Source organism: Liolophura sinensis, chromosome 7 (genome assembly GCF_032854445.1).
Source record: "Liolophura sinensis isolate JHLJ2023 chromosome 7, CUHK_Ljap_v2, whole genome shotgun sequence".
In the NCBI taxonomy this organism is placed as follows: Eukaryota; Metazoa; Mollusca; class Polyplacophora; order Chitonida; family Chitonidae; genus Liolophura; species Liolophura sinensis.
The window spans coordinates 5,974,068-5,993,313 of record NC_088301.1 but is presented as its reverse complement, the minus strand read 5'-3'; the positions used below and the strand labels follow the sequence as shown (position 1 = coordinate 5,993,313).

General features: G+C 39.4%; 1 protein-coding gene across 1 annotated transcript in view; it reads left to right on the top strand.

The window, feature by feature from the left end:
- The window catches only part of LOC135469901 (receptor-type tyrosine-protein phosphatase alpha-like), a 37,061-nt gene that overhangs the window by 2,848 nt on the left and 14,967 nt on the right, over positions 1-19,246 (top strand). The window contains exons 3-6 of the mRNA XM_064748539.1: positions 8,170-8,379; positions 9,277-9,426; positions 10,069-10,218; positions 18,299-18,451. Coding sequence (XP_064604609.1) covers positions 8,170-8,379; positions 9,277-9,426; positions 10,069-10,218; positions 18,299-18,451 — 663 coding nt within the window. The remainder of the gene's footprint in view (positions 1-8,169; positions 8,380-9,276; positions 9,427-10,068; positions 10,219-18,298; positions 18,452-19,246) is intronic.

Genomic DNA, 19,246 nt, shown 5'->3' with positions numbered 1-19,246 from the left:
AAGGAACTGGACGTTTGGAAACCATAAACTGACAGTTTTCTTTTAAAACGTTTGGTGAGAATCCTTTTATATGATGCTAGTACATAAAAAATATTAAATGGCTCAACATTGTTAGAATAAAACAGAAATTAAAGTCACAAAACCATACCTGAGCGCTCTTTATTGCTAATTGGTACGTCAACTATCTGGAGATAAAATTGTGTCTAATTAATGATTTGTGAGTCACAGTACATGTAAGTGATTGGCAGTGTATAATTGTGTATCACTAAAGCTAGTCTTGGATCAGAATAAGGTGTTTATCAAAGTTCAGCTGCACACATTGGTAAATTTATATATACAGATATGCATGTGTATATATATATACACGGCTCTACCCGATTTCCACCCACCATAATACTGGCCGCCGTCGTATAAGTGAAATATTCTTGAGCACGGCCTGAAACACCAATGAATTAATCAAATCAAATCAAATCCACTCTTCCTGTCAAATTAATAAACCAACATACACAACACGATCACCATGTTTATAACTATTAACGCTGGAATTAAAATGATACCATTTATGTCACCATGGTGGTACCACTGGGCTTGGGTAGTAATCCTGGGCAAATAGGGTTCAATCCAAAACAAACAAAATTCCGGCTACTTGTTGCAACAAAACAAAATTGACATTTCTAATGCATTCCCTATCTATAATGTCTGTGTGGTGGTATTGTCCAATCCTTGCTCCAGTTACTATATTTGAAGGAAAATCTTGGACCAAGTTGCATGAAGAGCACGTGTGTTAACATATGTAGCAGCTCTTACATGTAAAATATGTAAATGTGTTTTGGAATGAAACGTGACTATAGACAGAAAACATTTTGTTGATTAGGGACAGGTGTTCAAATCCAGATCTTGGTGAATGGTATGCGTGAAACGATAGCACATAAGAAAAGTCTTATGGGCAAAACACCTACATATAATACAGCAGTCGCATCGATTAGAAGGTTGTTATACTTTATGACATTTGTGTTGTTGTTGTTCTTGTTAATGTTTCCCTACAATCCCTTTTTGTGTCAGTAGACCAGGGACGGCACATATTCGTTAAACGTTCTGTAGTGATTACCTTACCACAGACTAACACTTGGTGAAAGTTATCCAGACAGAAATACGTCTAGAAAGCATGGCGAAAAACAAGCTGCTACAGGTAGACATGAAAGGACTACATTAAATCTGCATATCATACACTGTTTTGTAGGCTGACATTTCCTTCATACCATGGGTATTTGAATCCAAAATGACCATTTCTGTGTGGATACAGCCGGGTGTTAAAAGTTGCAGCTTCAACCAACCTGAAAGTCGTGTACATATAGTTATAGAAGGGATTTGTGTATAAAGGGGTAATCACTATGGTTTAAAGCTGAAGGTGTATTTGCGCATGCGTAACAGACACACTCATTCATTTTTTTACTTATTCAGCTGTATACTAAACGCAATGGGAGCGTGACTTCCTGGTTAGTGACACGAATATCTCAATAGAGCACAGTATAGCCAGGCCAGGTACATGTAGGTGTTTACTTGTTGCCTAATGCCATTCTCAAGATGTTTCAGTAACACTATGATCTGCATTTAGTTTGGGCATTGACGATGTATACAACCATACACAGCACATTAAGATCAACAGAAGAATACAGACTGTGTCCCTTTACGTAAGTTTAGTATCTGCTATTCTGCCGATCGTGGATCTATGCTTTGCACGACGACATAGATATCTACAAAAGTGAACACAAAGACATCAGGGCATGCCTTTGTGAAATGCTGCACACATATACAAATTCTCAGCACGTATATCTGTCTGTATACAGGCAAACAGTTTAAAAACTGACAAGAACGCCTTACCAGTGGGACTGGTACACACTCTTAGATCTACTTCATCTCATGTCTAATGATATATTTCAGATGGACTAGTGATTGAATCTGCAAATTTCGATTGGATTTTCCTAAATTACATATGGATAGAACTTGTATATGTGAAGATAATAACTTTTAGAAGCATTGTATGTTTCGTGAGAACAGCTTCATGGTGGGAAATCCTCTCTGGATAGAGATGAACAACCTTTTGTAATCGAAAGGCGGTTTACGAAGATTCCTGGTAGACATGGGGAAACATAAGCCACAGATCAGCAGAGTGTTTCTCGTGATGATGTACATAACATTAGGTAAGTCATGGGTAAATTGGTATTTACTTGTATATTACTTAGTTATTCAGCTAATGCATGAAGTGGAGGCCTCTGTTGCTGCGCTAGTGCATGCATTGACCCCTCTTATCATCGCTGTGAAATTATGACCAGCTCATGCTGGCTTCCTCTCTGGCCCTACGAAGGATTGCCTGTCAGTAACCTGCTTGTGTCTTCGGTATCTCCAGGGCTCAGCCCAATTTCCTGCCACCATAATGCAGTCGCCGTCTAATAGGTGAATACTCTTGAGTACGGCGTAAAACTCCAATGAAATAAGTATATAAATATTACATGAAGACGATGTGTGTAACATTCGTTAGTCACCGGCTGTACATGGTGGTGATAAGTACAAGGCGTTGTAAGAGTACACTAGACAGCATTTCTTTCCTTGCATTGGAGATCAAATATCTCAAGTACACTTTATTGATCTCGATAATTCGGGACATGATGTACGTAACAGAAACCTCCATGTTAATGCAGCTTCCTCGGCATGCAAATCTGATGCCTTTTATAATACTGACAGAGAAAGCGTTTTTCCGTATAGAGCTACTAAATTGTGCCTTTGTGTACTGGGTGAACACTCTTTAGTGCCCATATGGTCACCCTAAATGTATAACAGGTGCCCACATGGTTACCCTGAATGTATAACAGGTGCCCATATAGTTACCCTAAATGTAATAGGTGCCCATATGGTTACCCTGAATGTATAACAGGTGCCCATATAGATAGTTACCTTGAATGTATAACAGTACATTGAAGGTACCCAGTTGATTATCCTAAAATCGTATGTGTTTGTCATATACATAATCGTGTTCGCTTTACCTATCATGGTTTAGTCAGCATTTTCTGCATAAAATTATTTATTTAATTTGATGGGTGTTTTACGCCGTACTCAAGAATATTTCACTTATACAGAATTGTGGTGGGAGGAAACCGGGCAGAGCCGGGGGGGGGGGGGTGAAACCGGCGACAACCCGCAGGTTGCGGGAAGACCGTCTCACGTGCGGCTAGAGAGGAAGACAGCATGATCTGGACTTCAACTCAAGGAGACCGCATCAGTAGGACGCCCCTGGGTCATTTGCCGTGCTGTTGATCTCCCTACAATATGTCTTTACACAACAGGGTATGCTGTAGAACTATAGCCGTCACAACGTTTCACTGTAGAGATATCATTAATTTTTGGCTATGCGTGTTTATAGATAAACAGCTTTAATTTCAGTTTTCGGGCAGCTATGCAAGAATTGTCAGAGTGGGTGTGATCAAGAGACAGGTGAATGTTCCGGAAGCTGTAGTCTTGGTTGGGATGGTCCCATCTGCTCCAGAGGTAAGCATCACCGTATAATGTAACAAACGTAACAATGCATTAACTGATAATAACGTGTATGCCGTTACGCAAAGCCAGACAAGTGTCGCTTGACCGCTTTAGAACTTCAAAATCAGCCATTGTTCTGTTTTTACTGCTGATAGCTGGAGTGGAGCTGTAACACTGAACACTCTCCGCAAAAAACTACGACTTGGACGGAGGAGTTTAAAATGCTTAATATACAAAACATTATTTTGCTTAGAACACATGTTGTCAATTGTTTTTATGATGTTATATAGTACAGGCGCACGAACTCACTGTTATGTTTCAAATGTTTAGGTGTCTTTATCAGCATATTATTGTATAAAAGTAATTCTAGTGTAACAAACGTTACGATGCTAAGAAACTGTTCTGTCTAATAGTTGTCTGTTTTAATATTTTGGTTAACAGAGAATGTGGCATTGAAGAGAAACACCACACAATCATCGACCTATAGCCAATACACATCCGAACTCGCCGTGGACGGTGGGACAGTACAAGAATTGTTTGGGACACCCCCTGTAAGTACATGTACTCACACACGAGAAAAAGTACAATCCGCGAACTGGACAGTGACACTGGACACACAGTACAACATCTACAGCTTCAGGATCTATAACAGAAAGGAGCGTTGTGCAGGCGGACCATGTGAGTTTACTTATCTTTACAACAACCAAAAATTTGTAAATACCCGGCGTTGGCGACATGTTACAAATAAATAGACTTATGGTCTTTCAAAAGTCAACCTTCATGAGATTAAATAATATTATAATAATTTTGAATGTGAATATTTGCTAAAACATTGATACCCTTTGAAATCTGATTGTTCACAAACATTTATGTTGCTGTGTTACGACCCAAACTGTCTGTATTATAAAGAGATGACTTGTTCGAAATACACGACAGTTTAGCCGCACAAAAAAGTAACCAAAACCAGCAGATTTTATTTTTCAACAATTTATTAGCTTTAACAAGAACAGATAATAAGACTTATACAAATACTAAAGTACTTAAATTTAACAAGAAAGGATAGCAGTATCTATACAAATACTAAAGTACTTACATGTACAACGGTGTCAAGTCCAAACGGACGCATATATTCCACAATGCGGAAAACCATACAGGCATAAATGCAGAAATAAGAAGGAAAATCCACAGTATAACTGAGTGTATGACGAAATATACACAAAATTCCACCGACAGGGCCCGTGTACTAATAAGCACTGTGCACACAAGAGCACAAATTAAATATTTTAAGTTCAGACTGAACAAGTGCTCGGTGGAGACAGGATATAACAAAGCCAGAGGCTTTAAAGACACCAAAATTCAGCACAAAAGGCCTACTAAAGTAATACACAGCGAAAGCATCCAAAACTCTCAATAATTCTCCTTTATCCCAATTGACCTGCTTTCATAGGTCTTATATAGCCTGGTGGAATTGTCTAGAATAAGAAAATTCCTGAACACTTGATGTAAACAAACAGGAACCGAACTGAGCGTATTCTGGAACATTCTAAGGTAGAGTCAGACAGCATGCCCTGAACTTAGCATATGTAAACAGGAGCAAGCTAAATTTAGAAGCTGACGGCAATTGTGCACATAACATGCTGTGATGATGATTACAAATTTTGATGTTTTCTCAAATAAAATAAAGAGATTAGTTTTGGCACTGAAGTGTAAATCTTACTGAAGAACGCGTTACCCGACTGATTATAAACATTTTCCTCAGGTTTTTTTCGCAAATATTTCCACGCCAAAGAAATATATCTTCTGCGAAAACCATTTCAGGTTATTTTGTCTTCGTATTTTTCCCTTTTTGTTGCCTTTCTGTTGTGATTGAAATCTGTAAGAAAGTAACCAATGAGTAAAACTAGTAATATGGCACTAATGATATACAGCAAATTCTTTTCAATGTTAATAATGTGATCCATTATTTGATTCTGCAAATAAAGATTTAATCACATATATTTCAGATGATGCATATTTTAATTATCTGGTAGTTATCTCATAATAATCTCTGTGTACAATTTTCAAATTGTTTTTGGATTGAACATTAATTAGCAAGTTTTCGCTCGATATTTTAAATTAAAATGGGTATCTTTAACAGAAAGGATAGGTTGATTGGGATGATACTGATTCACCACAATATTAATTTGATAAGCCTTTGGTCTCTAAATACAATCCAATCCTGGGTCAAGTCACACCTAATGCCTTTAAAGAGGAAGTTCAGCATAAATGGGATATTGCAACGACTGGTTGACCCGTATTAGTATAATGGCTCGGGCGGGGCGTCTTACTCGCCTAAGGTAAGGCGTCTTAGTGAAGCAGAAATAGGTAAAAGACCGGTGGAAATCCGACCTCCAACAAGGAGGCACATTACATGCACTCTAAGGATTCCTTCTTTGTCATAGGGCTGAAAAATTGTTAAGTACGACGTTAAACCCCAAGCACTCACTCACTCACTCTAAATACAATCCAACGCACATTAATTGGATGGCTGATAGTGCGTACACACTCCAACGGTGTACGTCACACTGTGGTCGTTGACGATCGCTTATGCCATGGATTTATTTATTTTTCTTTTTTGTTTTATACTTAAAGCTGTACTCTAAACTGTTTTATTCTAACCTGACGATGGACTTCTGAGGAAATCAAGAGGCAGGCTTATCACAGTAACTGCTGCAAGTTTTAGTCAAGATATTCGGACTAACACCCAATTAGACTGTTATGCTTGAGAAGAATTGTCATCATAGATAGATATTTAAAGATTAATACACGGTCAAATTGTATTCCTCAAAACCTGATGTGCAACGAAGTAAAGTCACATAATAATCACATTCAAGAAAAACAGCCATCGACCACGAGGCAATAACTAATTATCTCTTGCGTTTAGACTACTAGGCCTATAGTATTATTTCCTTTTATCCGAGCTTGAACTAATGAGTTTTGAACTTCTGCCACTGGTTGTCCCAAATTTTGCTATTCGTGACATGTCACGGAAACAGTAAACGGTCTCCACTAAACGGTTTCCGTGTCCTTGGATTCTGTGACGTCAGGAACATGCCATTACTGGATATCATCATTACATCTTAGATCAAACGTTTCTCCTGATGAAATGACGTAATAACTCAGATCTTTCAGTTCATCAGTCTCCATAGCATTTCGTATTATTATTAATTGTAATCAAATATTATCATAAGGCAGTGAATAATATTTGCAATGCTACATATTATCAAAGTGCTATTATGGTATTATACAAGAAGGTTACAAAACGACCCTCGATATGATGATAGGTAGGATTACTGTTACCAATATGTCCTGCACACGCTCCAAACTGAGTTCATGGAGCGTAACTTTGTAATAAAAAAAAATGGAAAAAAAATACATCCTTCACAGCAAGCACACAAGGTCCTCTGATTCGAAATCCTCACAAAAAACTCACGAATATCTAGAACTCAAATTTGAATGTTGGTATTGTATTATGAAATTCCACCATCTTAACTCTTTTATCCAATAAACAAGTAATCAACCCAATACATACAGGTGTATACCTGCACCAGATTAAACTGCAGAAAAGACAAACGATATGTAAACCGTGGTCAGCCGCTAAGGCCATAGAGCAGCTCTACCGAGAAGTAACACATAGGTTCATTAAGCATGAAACCAAAATCAGGAATGCAAGTGCCGGCTTATAGCAACACCCGTTGGCAATGTACCAGTCAACAACTTTTAAAAGGGTTTTAATGAAAAATATGAGGAAAACATCTCCTAACATATATCTGACACAATTAAATTCCACACCCTTGCAAATTAAATCGAAAATGGCTAACTAGCAGTTGACTTAAATCAAATATTTTTTCTATTGGCTCAATTAAGGTCGAATATCAATATTTACACTCGCACGTCGGGCTCGTTGAATTGTTGATCATTTCGACGAAATGTCAGGCCGTGTACGCACTAAACACACTGGTATAAGTATTATTTGCTAAATAGTAAAGCGAATGTCAAAGCAAATCAATTGTTTTGTGGGAGGTGAAAATCCATAGACAAGTTCAGCTATATAATAAAGAGGTCAATGTGACGCGTTTTGTAAATCATGGGCTGGTACTGTATTCGTCCAGGTTGTGACTCATGCAATACCACTCAATAATGTGCACAACACTTCACGATAACCAATAGTATAAAGTAGCTACATTTGCTAATGGTCGTAATTTTATTTGTGACCGAGCATTCGTTTGTGATACAGATATAGGTCCGTGGATCTGTGGTACATTACTTCTTTGGAAAGATTTGCGGGATTTTCAGTTTTAGTGCAGGGTTCCTTTAATCTATGGCAAAGTAATTCTTTACTTTGCTGGATGTGACGATGTGTTTGTGATCTGTGGAACATGATTTCTTTCATCTGTGATGTTGTATCACTTTCATGTCTTACACAAGATTTCAATCATCAGTGGCACAGTTTTCTTTTTATCTGTGGTACAGTACACCCTGGGTTGATAATTAACATCACTGTGCGCATTAACAAAAGTTGTCCTGGTGCTTGCTGCTTCCGGTTAAATGTCTGATGGTAATTACATTATTCAGAAAACTCTTTGGTTTGTATTTCAGGCGGTAACCGTCTTAACGGTTTTAAGCTGTCCGTGGGAAACTCCTCCCGGAATTACACAGTGTGTTACCAGGACACCACCACAAACTACACCGGCCCAGTGGACATTATTGATGGATCTTGTAACACCAGCAGCCCGGTATTAGGAGACACAGTGAAGATTATGATCAACAATTCCTGGCCACTCACCCTGTGTGAAGTACAGATATTCGGTATGGTGTCTGAATGGGAAGAATTCTGTTACTATGAAATAGAAGTGATTATGCATTTCATTTCGTAAATATATCTTAGACATTCCCATGGACAAAATACTTCAGTTATCTTTTCTTCAATGATACTCTCAAAGCAAATGTAAATAGGCAAAAAGATGGTAAAATGTGGAGATTTGTAGTTGACAAAACTTTAGTATTTAGGAAATAAACAGGCGAACTTTCAAAAGCAAACGTACAATTAGTAAGAGAAATACAAGTGAGAACCAAATTGCTGAACCCTCTGTCAAAGAGATATTCACTTACCCATATGATCGATGATAAAATCTATGCTTAGGAATTTATGGCAGTCAACAAACCGGAATGTACTTAGTATTTGATTTATTTGTTTGGTGTTTTACGCCGCACTGAAGAATATTTCACTTATACGACGGCGGCCAGCATTATGGTGGGTGGAAACCGGGCAGAGCCCGGGGGAAACCCAAGACCATCTGCAGTTTGCTGACAGACCTTCCCACGTACGACCGGAGAAGAAGCCAGCATGAGCTGGACTTGAACTCACAGCGACCGCATTAGTGTGAGACTCCTGGGTCATTACGCCGAGCTATCGCGCTAACCAACTGAGCCGCGGAGGCCCCCGAATGTACTTGGTAAACCAATGCTCTCTTTGAGGAGTTTGACAAACCTCTAAACAAAGTTCTAAAGTCGTCTGCAAAGAATAGCAATGAATGTGATATTTGCATACAATGATAAAATTAATACTAGAGAAGTAAAATTACATAATGTTAGTTTAAAGATGTACACTATGTTTATTTTCGTTGTTTGTTTGTGGATATGTAGCAATATATCGTGCGCCTAAATCCACGTCCATCTTTTTGATGTTGTGGGTGTGTTTATTAGTGTGCACACCCGGGACATACGGGCCGGACTGTGGGAAGAGATGTGGGAACTGTGGTGAGAGACCGTCTGTCTGTGACACAATATCCGGGCTCTGTCCACAGAGAACACCGAGGTGCATGCCGGGATACCGCACTGAGAAATGTGATGAAGGTGTGTTGTTCGTTAGATTGTTGATGTTTCATCATGTCCAAATATGTACTTCTTGGAAATCTAGTGTAGAACTCAACAAAGGATTGTGGTTAGTACATTACAAGTTTCATGCATCGCGATCACTACAAACTCATGTTGTGTTTGCTTTCTTCTTCGTCAAGTGAACGGTGTCGGAAAAGTTACCTTAGCATTTAAAATGACACTTGCATCTTTACTGTATTATAGTATATGTAATCACATTAATCATTCTTCAGTTTACTTCAACCTTTCGACATCACACCAAAGTGCATAAGTTCCTGAAAATATCTTTAAAGTGAATGACAGCACCTGACTAAATGTTTATGTCCACTGACAGACTGAACGTACCTGAAAACAACATTAAATATATTTTTTGATTTTTAAAACCCAAGAAAAGCTTAGTGAAACTTCGTCTTGACACAGTCGTTTGCACAGAATGGCAATGGCTGTGGTATTTGGATACAGTGATAAAATAAATACTAGAGAGGTAAAATTATATAATGTTAGTTTAAAGATGTATACTATGTTTATTTACACTTTCGTTGTTTGTTTGTGGATATGTGGTAATATATCGTGCCCCTAAATCCACGTCCATCTTTATGATGTTGTGGGTGTGTTTATTAGTGTGCACACCCGGGACATACGGACCAGACTGTGGGGAGAGATGTGGGAACTGTGGTGAGGGACCGTCTGTCTGTGACATAACATCCGGGCATTGTCCACAGAGAACACCAAGGTGCATGCCGGGATACCGCACTGAGAAATGTGATGAAGGTGTGTTGTTAGATTGTTGACGTTTCACCATGTCCAAACATGTAACTGTTGGCAATCTATTAGTAAGTTCCAGCGCCTTTACTCTAGATCTCTAACGTCGAAGGTATTTTCCCTATAATAGTATAACCAGTAGCCTGCGGTAGATAAAAGTTGTGGACTTAGGCGATGAAGTCTCAAGAAAATATACACAGTTTTATCGGAAATTGGACATACTGGAAGAATATTTCTTGAACCGTTGGGGCCACCAAGAGGGACTGTGCTGGTAATTTTGAATTGTCAGTGAAGTAAGCTCCCAGTTCCCTGTTCCTCGTTCGACATTCAAATGTGAACTTAGCTCGCAGTTCCTGGTTCGATATTCAGAGCTGAATATCGAACTGGGAACTGGGAGCTGACTTCAAATATTTATTCTATTCTGCTCTTAATATTGCACCTAGAGGTACAAAACTTGGTACATGTGCACTTTTAGACATGCTGCACGTGATGGCACCAGTAGTTCCAAGTTACGACTCTAGGGGGCGTATCTGCAGATGAACATCGAATCGGGAGCTGGGTGTTTACAGCTCTTAATATTGCAGTTATATGTACAAACGTGGTACATGTAGAGTTTCAGACATCCCGCACGTGATGGTACCGGTAGTTCCAAGTTCTGACATTTTCCGAATTACTTCATCCCGCCGTGTAAGAAATGCACCAAACAATGTGGATGCGACATTGTCTTCAATACCACATACATTTACCCTATTTGTCCATCAGTCCACAGACTCATATGATAGCCTGTAGCTTCCAGTGACAATTTTGATCTCTTATGACAGCCTGTAGCTTCTGGTGACAATTTTGATCTCTTATGACAGCCTGTAGCTTCCGGTAACAATTTTGATCTCTTATGACAGCCTGTAGCTTCCGGTGACAATTTTGATCTCTTATGACAGCCTGTAGCTTCCGGTGACAAGTTTGATCTCTTATGACAGCCTGTAGCTTCCGGTAACAATTTTGATCTCTTATGACAGCCTGTAGCTTCCGGTGACAATTTTGATCTCTTATGACAGCCTGTAGCTTCTGGTGACAATTTTGATCTCTTATGACAGCCTGTAGCTTCTGGTGACAATTTTGATCTCTTATGACAGCCTGTAGCTTCTGGTGACAATTTTGATCTCTTATGACAGCCTGTAGCTTCCGGTGACAATTTTGATCTCTTATGACAGCCTGTAGCTTCTGGTGACTATTTTGACCTCTTATGACCGCCTGTAGCTTCCGGTAACAATTTTGATCTCCTGTGACAGCCTGTAGCTTCTGGTCACAATATTGATCTCTTATGACAGCCTGTAGCTTCCGGTGACAATTTTGATCTCTCATGACAGCCTGTAGCTTCCGGTGACAGTTTTGATCTCCTATGACAGCCTGTAGTTTCCGGTAACAATTTTGATCTCTTATGATAGCCTGTAGCTTCCAGTGACAATTTTGCTCTCCACATCTATTAAAGTCCTACTATAGGTTCGAGAAAACACGGATTCATTCTTGGCTAGAAAAGAAAACGAAGTACATAGATGAGATATATACTCAGCAAACGTTACGTTTGAAATCTTTACACGTGAATAGACGTTTATAACGGCATACATGATAGTACATGTACCAACACAAGAAATATGACAGAACAAGAAATGCATAAAACAAGGACAGTAGTAACATAATGTATACTACCTATGAAAACTGGTATCTTTTCTTAAAACACCAAAAATGATAAGGAACATGGGTCAAACTCAAATTTGTTCAGCGGCCAAAAAAACCTTACTCTGTATTAAGTTAGAAAGGTTATAAGATTAGCTTGATTACCTGACTTTGCCACACACCACACTTGGGTAAGACAACGACTATACCACATATCCTGTTTGTAAGTTGACATTTATTGAAGCCTTTACTCTTCATCTTCAGTGGTACAATTTGCAGCTTATAAAACTGCTAAGTGCAAGCGGCAATTTTTGCGCTAGCACGTCAACTTACAGGCACAAACACACACGAACGCGGGCGATTATCAAAGTTCGTGCGAGAAGAATTTGACGAGTATCTGGCAAACGTGTACCTATAAGCACAGAAAGAATAATAACGGCACGTGTTGGGGCGAAAAATACACCCCAGGAAATTTCAGGTGTGAAATTTTGCACGACTGTGAAGGCCTACGTAAATACGAGTCATTTTAACCTTATTGTGGCTTTTTTTTAACTTTGTTTTTTGGGGTGCAAGGGCTAGAAGTTATCCTCAAAGCTAGATCAGTTATCAATTGCAAATACCTGCGTTAGGGCGTACTTGTACCCGTTTTGTGTCAAATATACACGCGTGTTACAATCTGGTGTGGGGACATAGCCTTCAAAGAATTCAGACTACAGTTTGCTCACATCCTCCTTGCAATTTAAGCCACCTAACTTGAAGTATAGTTTAGGATAGTAGACGGATTGAAATTTGCCAGCTTGACCACAATGTCGTCGTAATACAACCAGCCCTGTCGTATGGAACTTACAACACAAGTGAAGTAGTCAGGTCGATGCTGTCTGACCCCAGCATGGCGAAACATCTGCTCATTCAGTTCTATCTCTCCGGAGAACTCTTGAACCTTTGAGGAAGTCTTTTCCAGTGCGACTTGGTCTCAGATATAGAACACAAGGATTGGTGGCAGTGCTTCCAGGCTTCTCGTCTAATGTGTTATACCTCGACATCGCAGTGTTTTCCTAAATTAAAACAAAATTACTGCAATCGAATCAAAACATTGCATTAATCAATTATTCATTAAGCCGGGGACACACTATATCCGCTTAATGTGTCTGCTCTGGCAACTGCGTATCTCGCCGGCGATCTAGTCCGCTCTGAAATTTACTGGCATCAAACATGTCAGATACTAGAGAAAAAAGACGCCGTCAATTCCACTCTGTCCGCTCCAGCGAATTTGCGAGATAGGGACCACCTAACTGACCAATCAGACAACATGGTATTGTGTTGGCCTGTGACGTTTAGTTTGTTTGACATGATTTACTGGGTCACATGACAGGGTTTGTTGTCCACGACAAATGTGTCTGCAACTATGCTGCGAATTCTGTCGATGTATTTTGTGGGCAATTAATGGCGTGCTGTAAGATAAAATATCCGCCAGCTCATCCCGCCTTTAGTCTCATTTTCCCTGCACGGGGTTGCAGATTTAAAGTAATGAATGAATGATTATGGCTTGACGCCACATCTGCAATATTTCAGCTATATCGAGGCGATAGCTGAAGAGGTTGAACCTTTCAATCCTTTCAGCGTCAGCAAAGACGTCTTTTCTGGAACATCTGTCTCCTGACTACGCAGTGCGTGGGCTGGGGTCTCAAAACAGCCATGCATCCACCATCTCTGAGATTGTACTCATATCCTGGGTGCCTTCTTTGCGCTCTAAGAAAGCAAAGAAAAAAAAACACAACAATGTAACTTCCATATTTGTTAGTTTGGGCGTTAAGGTAGGTCTCTAAATAACACTTTTAGGAACAGATATCGCTTCCTCGAAACGTTCGCAGCGGTATGTGTGCAAGAAACAGAACTGGAGTGTTGTCCCCAAGGCAGATACGTGATCATAGAGCTACAAGAGCTAACTATGAACTCGTAAGGTTTTAGTCTTATATTTATGCCTGCTTAAACCGAGATTCAGTGACACTGTCATTGATTAATTGGGGGCCCAACTTTGTTATGTCAGGGTCGGAAATATCAGGTTAAACTTTGTTTTATACTTCTCTGAATATAATCATCTTGATTTAGCAACTGGGTGTATAGAATGCATACAGCATTTACTTCTAAAATCATAGCTATGATGTTTACTGCTGCACCAAAAGCTTTCACTTACCACAGACATACGCCTCTCAGGGTTCTTCGTCTTTGAGCTTCAAGGAATGTAGGATTAGTACAGGTGGCTACCAGTGTACTTTTGATTTCTGTCACAAAACCATTTGCGAACACATCTGCTTCAGACCCACAAAGATTACCTGAAAATTTAAGAGGAATGTCTGGTCGCCTGATGGCCCATGTCAGCTTTGCTGCATCCAATGTTGATTCTCTCAGGGAATCCAAACGTTTCAGTAATGTACCACGCAGCTGATTCAAATTGTTGCACGCATCCCGAAGATCCCCACATTCCATGTCAATGACACGAAAAATGGCCAAAAAATTGTCCAGCGCCCATGTATTTACTAGTACCTTTCCATGATGCTCGCCTCCGCACTTCGGTACCGTAAGAAGGCTCTCCTTGTCAGACGTTTATTCACTTCCTCGTTGCGTTACTAGTCTTGGGTGGTATTTGTTACATTTACGTGCTTTTCGGCGACACCAGTTTTCTTCACTTAAGCAAATGTAGTCAGGCTTTTTTTCTGCGAAATTTAGGCCCGAGGATGTCAGTATACTGAGTTTCTTTCACACGCCCAATGGAGGACTATTTCAGTTTAGAAATAAGAAGAGCGGTGACAGTTTTGTTTTCCGTTTCAGTACATCTAGTTTGACAGCCTTGTCAAGGCTAACTTTCTACTGAGGCGTTCGATGACCTTGTTTGTATGACAATTTTGGGGCCTGTTCCAGGGATATATCGGTATAAGGGCTCAAGCATATTAACTCTTAATAAAGGGTAAAATGACATGTACTTTTCAAGAGCTGCAGGGCAGAGCAGGGGATTGTCTTTGCCGAATAGGTCTTAGAATGGACAACACCGGGCAATTGTCTTGTCACCCATCTCTGCAACAACGCTCTTAAGGACTATGTATGTATTCGTCATATGTGCTAACACTGCTATTTGGTGCTGTGTTTTTGCGACGTCCTGTCACAACCTACACGAGAACAAAACCAAGCACAGGATATACTGCCTTGACATTGTCAGGTTCAGTAGAGTTGCACAAAAGAAACATCCGACAAGATGTTTAATGGCATTTCCAAAGGCTTTGTCATGTGGGATGAACAGCTGTTTAGACCTGTAAACTGCTCAACCGGTTCCGACATCCGTCGGCACATCTCCCAGCAAGTGTTTATAAAGCGCTTAACGTTTTGGCGAACAGGAAGTTTTAACTGGTTTGGATTTTCTCCTTAGTATAACGTTTTCCTTTAAGAACACCGAAAAATAGCGAATAATCGATCGAATTGTGAGCAAAAATGATAAATATGAAGTCGGTAGATGACGATTTAGTGTTGTCCAATAGGTATGCTTACTGTATAATGGATTGAATGCTAATGAAATGGTTGGTTTATAGTTGGTTTGATTGCTGTTTTGTCAATGAATTGGTTTTTCAATGTACTGGTGTATTGCACCTGTCAAGATATTAACAAAATCACGGTCATACAGTTTTTTTATGTTAATTTTTTTGTTTGATACTTTATAACGCGAAGAAAATTTTCGCATCGCAAAGACCTCTTTCTTCCGCAAAGAAAAGGTCGCTGTGTATACTTTTAATTCTTTGTTCGCAGTGACACCTTTTGACTACTTAAACCGACGAATCAATTTAAAAAGAGCGTACAAAAAATGAACTAGCGCATACAAAGAAGCAAAAGCTATAAAAACGATAAATACGACCATAAACTTATTTCAAACAATGATAAACGTTTCTTCGGGGGTTTAACCTTTTCTTCGTAGTGAAAAGGTTTTTCCGCGGTTCAAACGTTTCCCCACGAATTACAAAGATTTAGACGTAGGAGAAAACATTTTCTCATCGGTGCAAAATTTTTCTCTGTGGTCTAAACCTTTTCTCCGCGGTAGAAAGGTTTTCTCCCCTGTGTAAACCTAATTCTGCGGTTTAAACATTTTCAACGCGCTACAAATTTTTGTCCGCAGTGTAATGGTTTTCTCCGCGGCGAGAAGGTTTTCTCGGAGCTGTAAGCCTTTTCTCTAAACTTAGAGAACTTTATAGTTGAACTTATCAGTTGTGTTTAAAATATTTTTGTGTCTGCCTTAATCTGCATTTGCATATAATTCAAATTGTTTGTTCGTAATGACAAGTTTTATTAGAAAGTGAATGATTGTAAATCAGTAAAAAAAATGTTAGGAATTTCGAATGACACAAAAGGGCCACTGTAATTTTACCATCTCTTCAACATTAGCTACATGACGTCATTCAGTGACGCTGTGTCTGTTCTTTGTACATATTCTTGCGCAATTTGTAAAATAGTTACTATGAATTTTACTTAATTATGGTTCGTGAAACGTTTGTGTCGAATTGTCATTTCGGTGTTTAAGATTAATTAATTTTTGTTCCATAGGTGAATTTTTTGGTGTGGTGTATAATAAATAGGTTATTGACTAAATACTCTCATGTGAACTTACGACAACGGTTAAAGAAAAGGTTTGCGCCTCATGTCAAAACCTTGTTCATTCTGTGAGATTTTCATGTTATAGGGAACGTTAGATGAATGATTGGATCAAGATGGCTTTCCTTTACACGTGAGTTACACGTGTTTTGGTCGTCTCCTGGTGATTTATAAATTCAAGGGCGACAATCACAGCCGACAACTTACAATACGTGCGGGTCAATCAAGTTTATTACATGTGGCATGTCCTAAAGTGTGCATGTACTTTGTTGGGTATCTCGAAGTGCAATAATAAAAGCCTTAAAAACTTTGTTCCCAATTCGATGTTCAGGTACATGTCACCCTACTGTCAAAGCTTGGAACTACTGGTACCCTCAGCTGGGGCCTGTCTTAAAGTGTACATATTCAACGTTTACTACATCTAGGTGCAACATTAACAGCTGTACACACCCAGTTCCCGATTCGATGTTAATCTGCACATGCGCCCCCTAGCATCATTACTTAGAAGTACTGATACCATCAGGCGCAGCATGCCTTAATGTGTGCACATACTAAGTTTGATACACGTAGATACAATGTTAATAGCTGTTCAGACCCAGCTCCCGTTTTGATGTTCATCTGCATATGCGCCCCCTAGCGTCGTAACTTGGAACTGCTGGTACCATAAGGTGTGGCATGTCTGAAAGTGTACATGTGCTACGTTCAATACATCTAGGTGCCACATTAAGAGCAAAATATTACAATAAATATTTGAAGTTAGCTCCCAGTTCCCAGTTCGATATTCTGATTTGGATATGAAAGCAGGAACCGGCAACTGGGAGCAAACTTCACTGATATGATATTGACCCGTAATAAATGTTACATGACTACAACAGGATAGATGTACAACTGGATTCATGCTCAATTCTCTAGGAAATGGAGATAAATCTAACCATCAGTTGGCCTGATCTAGACATTTTACTGTCGTTGGATTTTTTGCTTCACTTTTGCAGCTTTGGATTAAAAGATGAAACGCAGGCGCTCGAATTCAGTCCGTAAACCCTATATATGATATATAATGGCCTCGTACGTATATACGAGAAGTAAAGGTATGAAACGACTTTCGATCACCACCACGCAGTGTCTCCGAAATTCAAGAAATAACGCTTTCAACCTCCAGCTTTTCCACCAGTTTCACTAAAAAGACATCGGTGGTGTCCACACGCCATCTTACTCTACTGGCGTCAGAAACCCATTAGTTGCCAATGTTAGCGTTTAGCGCTGTAGCTCAGTCCCAACCATTTAGTCCCAACGCCAAGGGAACGTCACTCGCAGCCTCATCACCACCTGTCTCCTTGTGTCCTCTCGCCCAGAATTTCAAACTTTCATCATTAAAACTCATACCTGCCTAAAGCTTAGACAGTGTCCATCCTTTTGATATCAAGCATCCACCTGTACACCAAAAACGGCAGGCTGGCAGCAAAAAATGACTTGACCCTAAAATACACAGAACTACAGTCGTAAGTCGTAATGGGGGTCTGTGTCCTACTACACATAGCCATATAGGTTATCTCCCTTGTAAAGGTATCGCACTTTTGGGTCTTAAATGACACCTAATAATGCTATAGTAAATTAGCTGACACAAGTTCGTGTGAATAGCTTGTTTATGGGTGATACCTATGCGTCTACTGTTAAATAACAATCCAAACGTCGTGAACATGTAAGTCTGCAACATAACATAACATAATCGATATTATTAATAAATTGTTCACCGGCATCATCTCTGTGTTGATGTATTTTACAGAATGCAGTAACAACACGTGGGGAGTTAACTGCTCAAAGTCTTGTGGACAATGTTACAACAATAGCCAATGTAACACAACAACTGGGGATTGCCTTATAGATGCGCGGAATCCCCGATGTGACCCAGGGTATTCCGGAAGGGACTGTGTGGCACGTGAGTATATAGATTTAAAAAGCGATGGATTCTTATTTCATTGAATTTTCTGGCTTTAATTGTTCAACAATACGTGACAAACACAACAAGAGCAACCTTTAAAACTTTCACTTTTAAGTATACCAGTGTTACAGAATCATCTCGGTCATCTCAGATCGGAATGCATGACTGCCCCTTCCCCTGCACTTTCCAAAATATCAGTATTGAATCTAAATCCTCCAAAATATCAGTAAAGTTAAGTTAGCTTTCTTGTGGGGGGCTTGTAGTTATTTGTTCCTTTTTTATATCTAGTTTTCTACATCAATTTGGAGGCTAGAGCAAATAGCTGTGAACCTATATGTGTGTGACCGGTTAGGTTCGTTCTTGGGGGAAATGTCAACAAATAATAAAGACATCATCATGGCTGATGTACATGGTCAAGTTTATTCAGTGACGGTGAAACATGGGAAACGTGACCAGGGTCGGGTACCTCATGGAGCCTGTACAATGACAGAACGATTTAATTAGTTCTGTGCATAAACACTACACCTAGAACCTATCGGGAGCTATTAAAAGTAATTAATCACACTAAATCAATCACCTGAGTACAACATAGTGGTTATCCAAATGAAAAAACATTCACATACATAACTGCGCAGTATTTTGGTATACTGTAGAGCGAATGAAAAGGATTATCAGAAACTTAATTCACTTATAACCTTATTAACTTACAGCCATGAGTTTACTGGTGTCACATCTCAAAATATCATTGACCCTGCACTTTAGTGCTGCCATACAATATCAGCTTGCATTGAA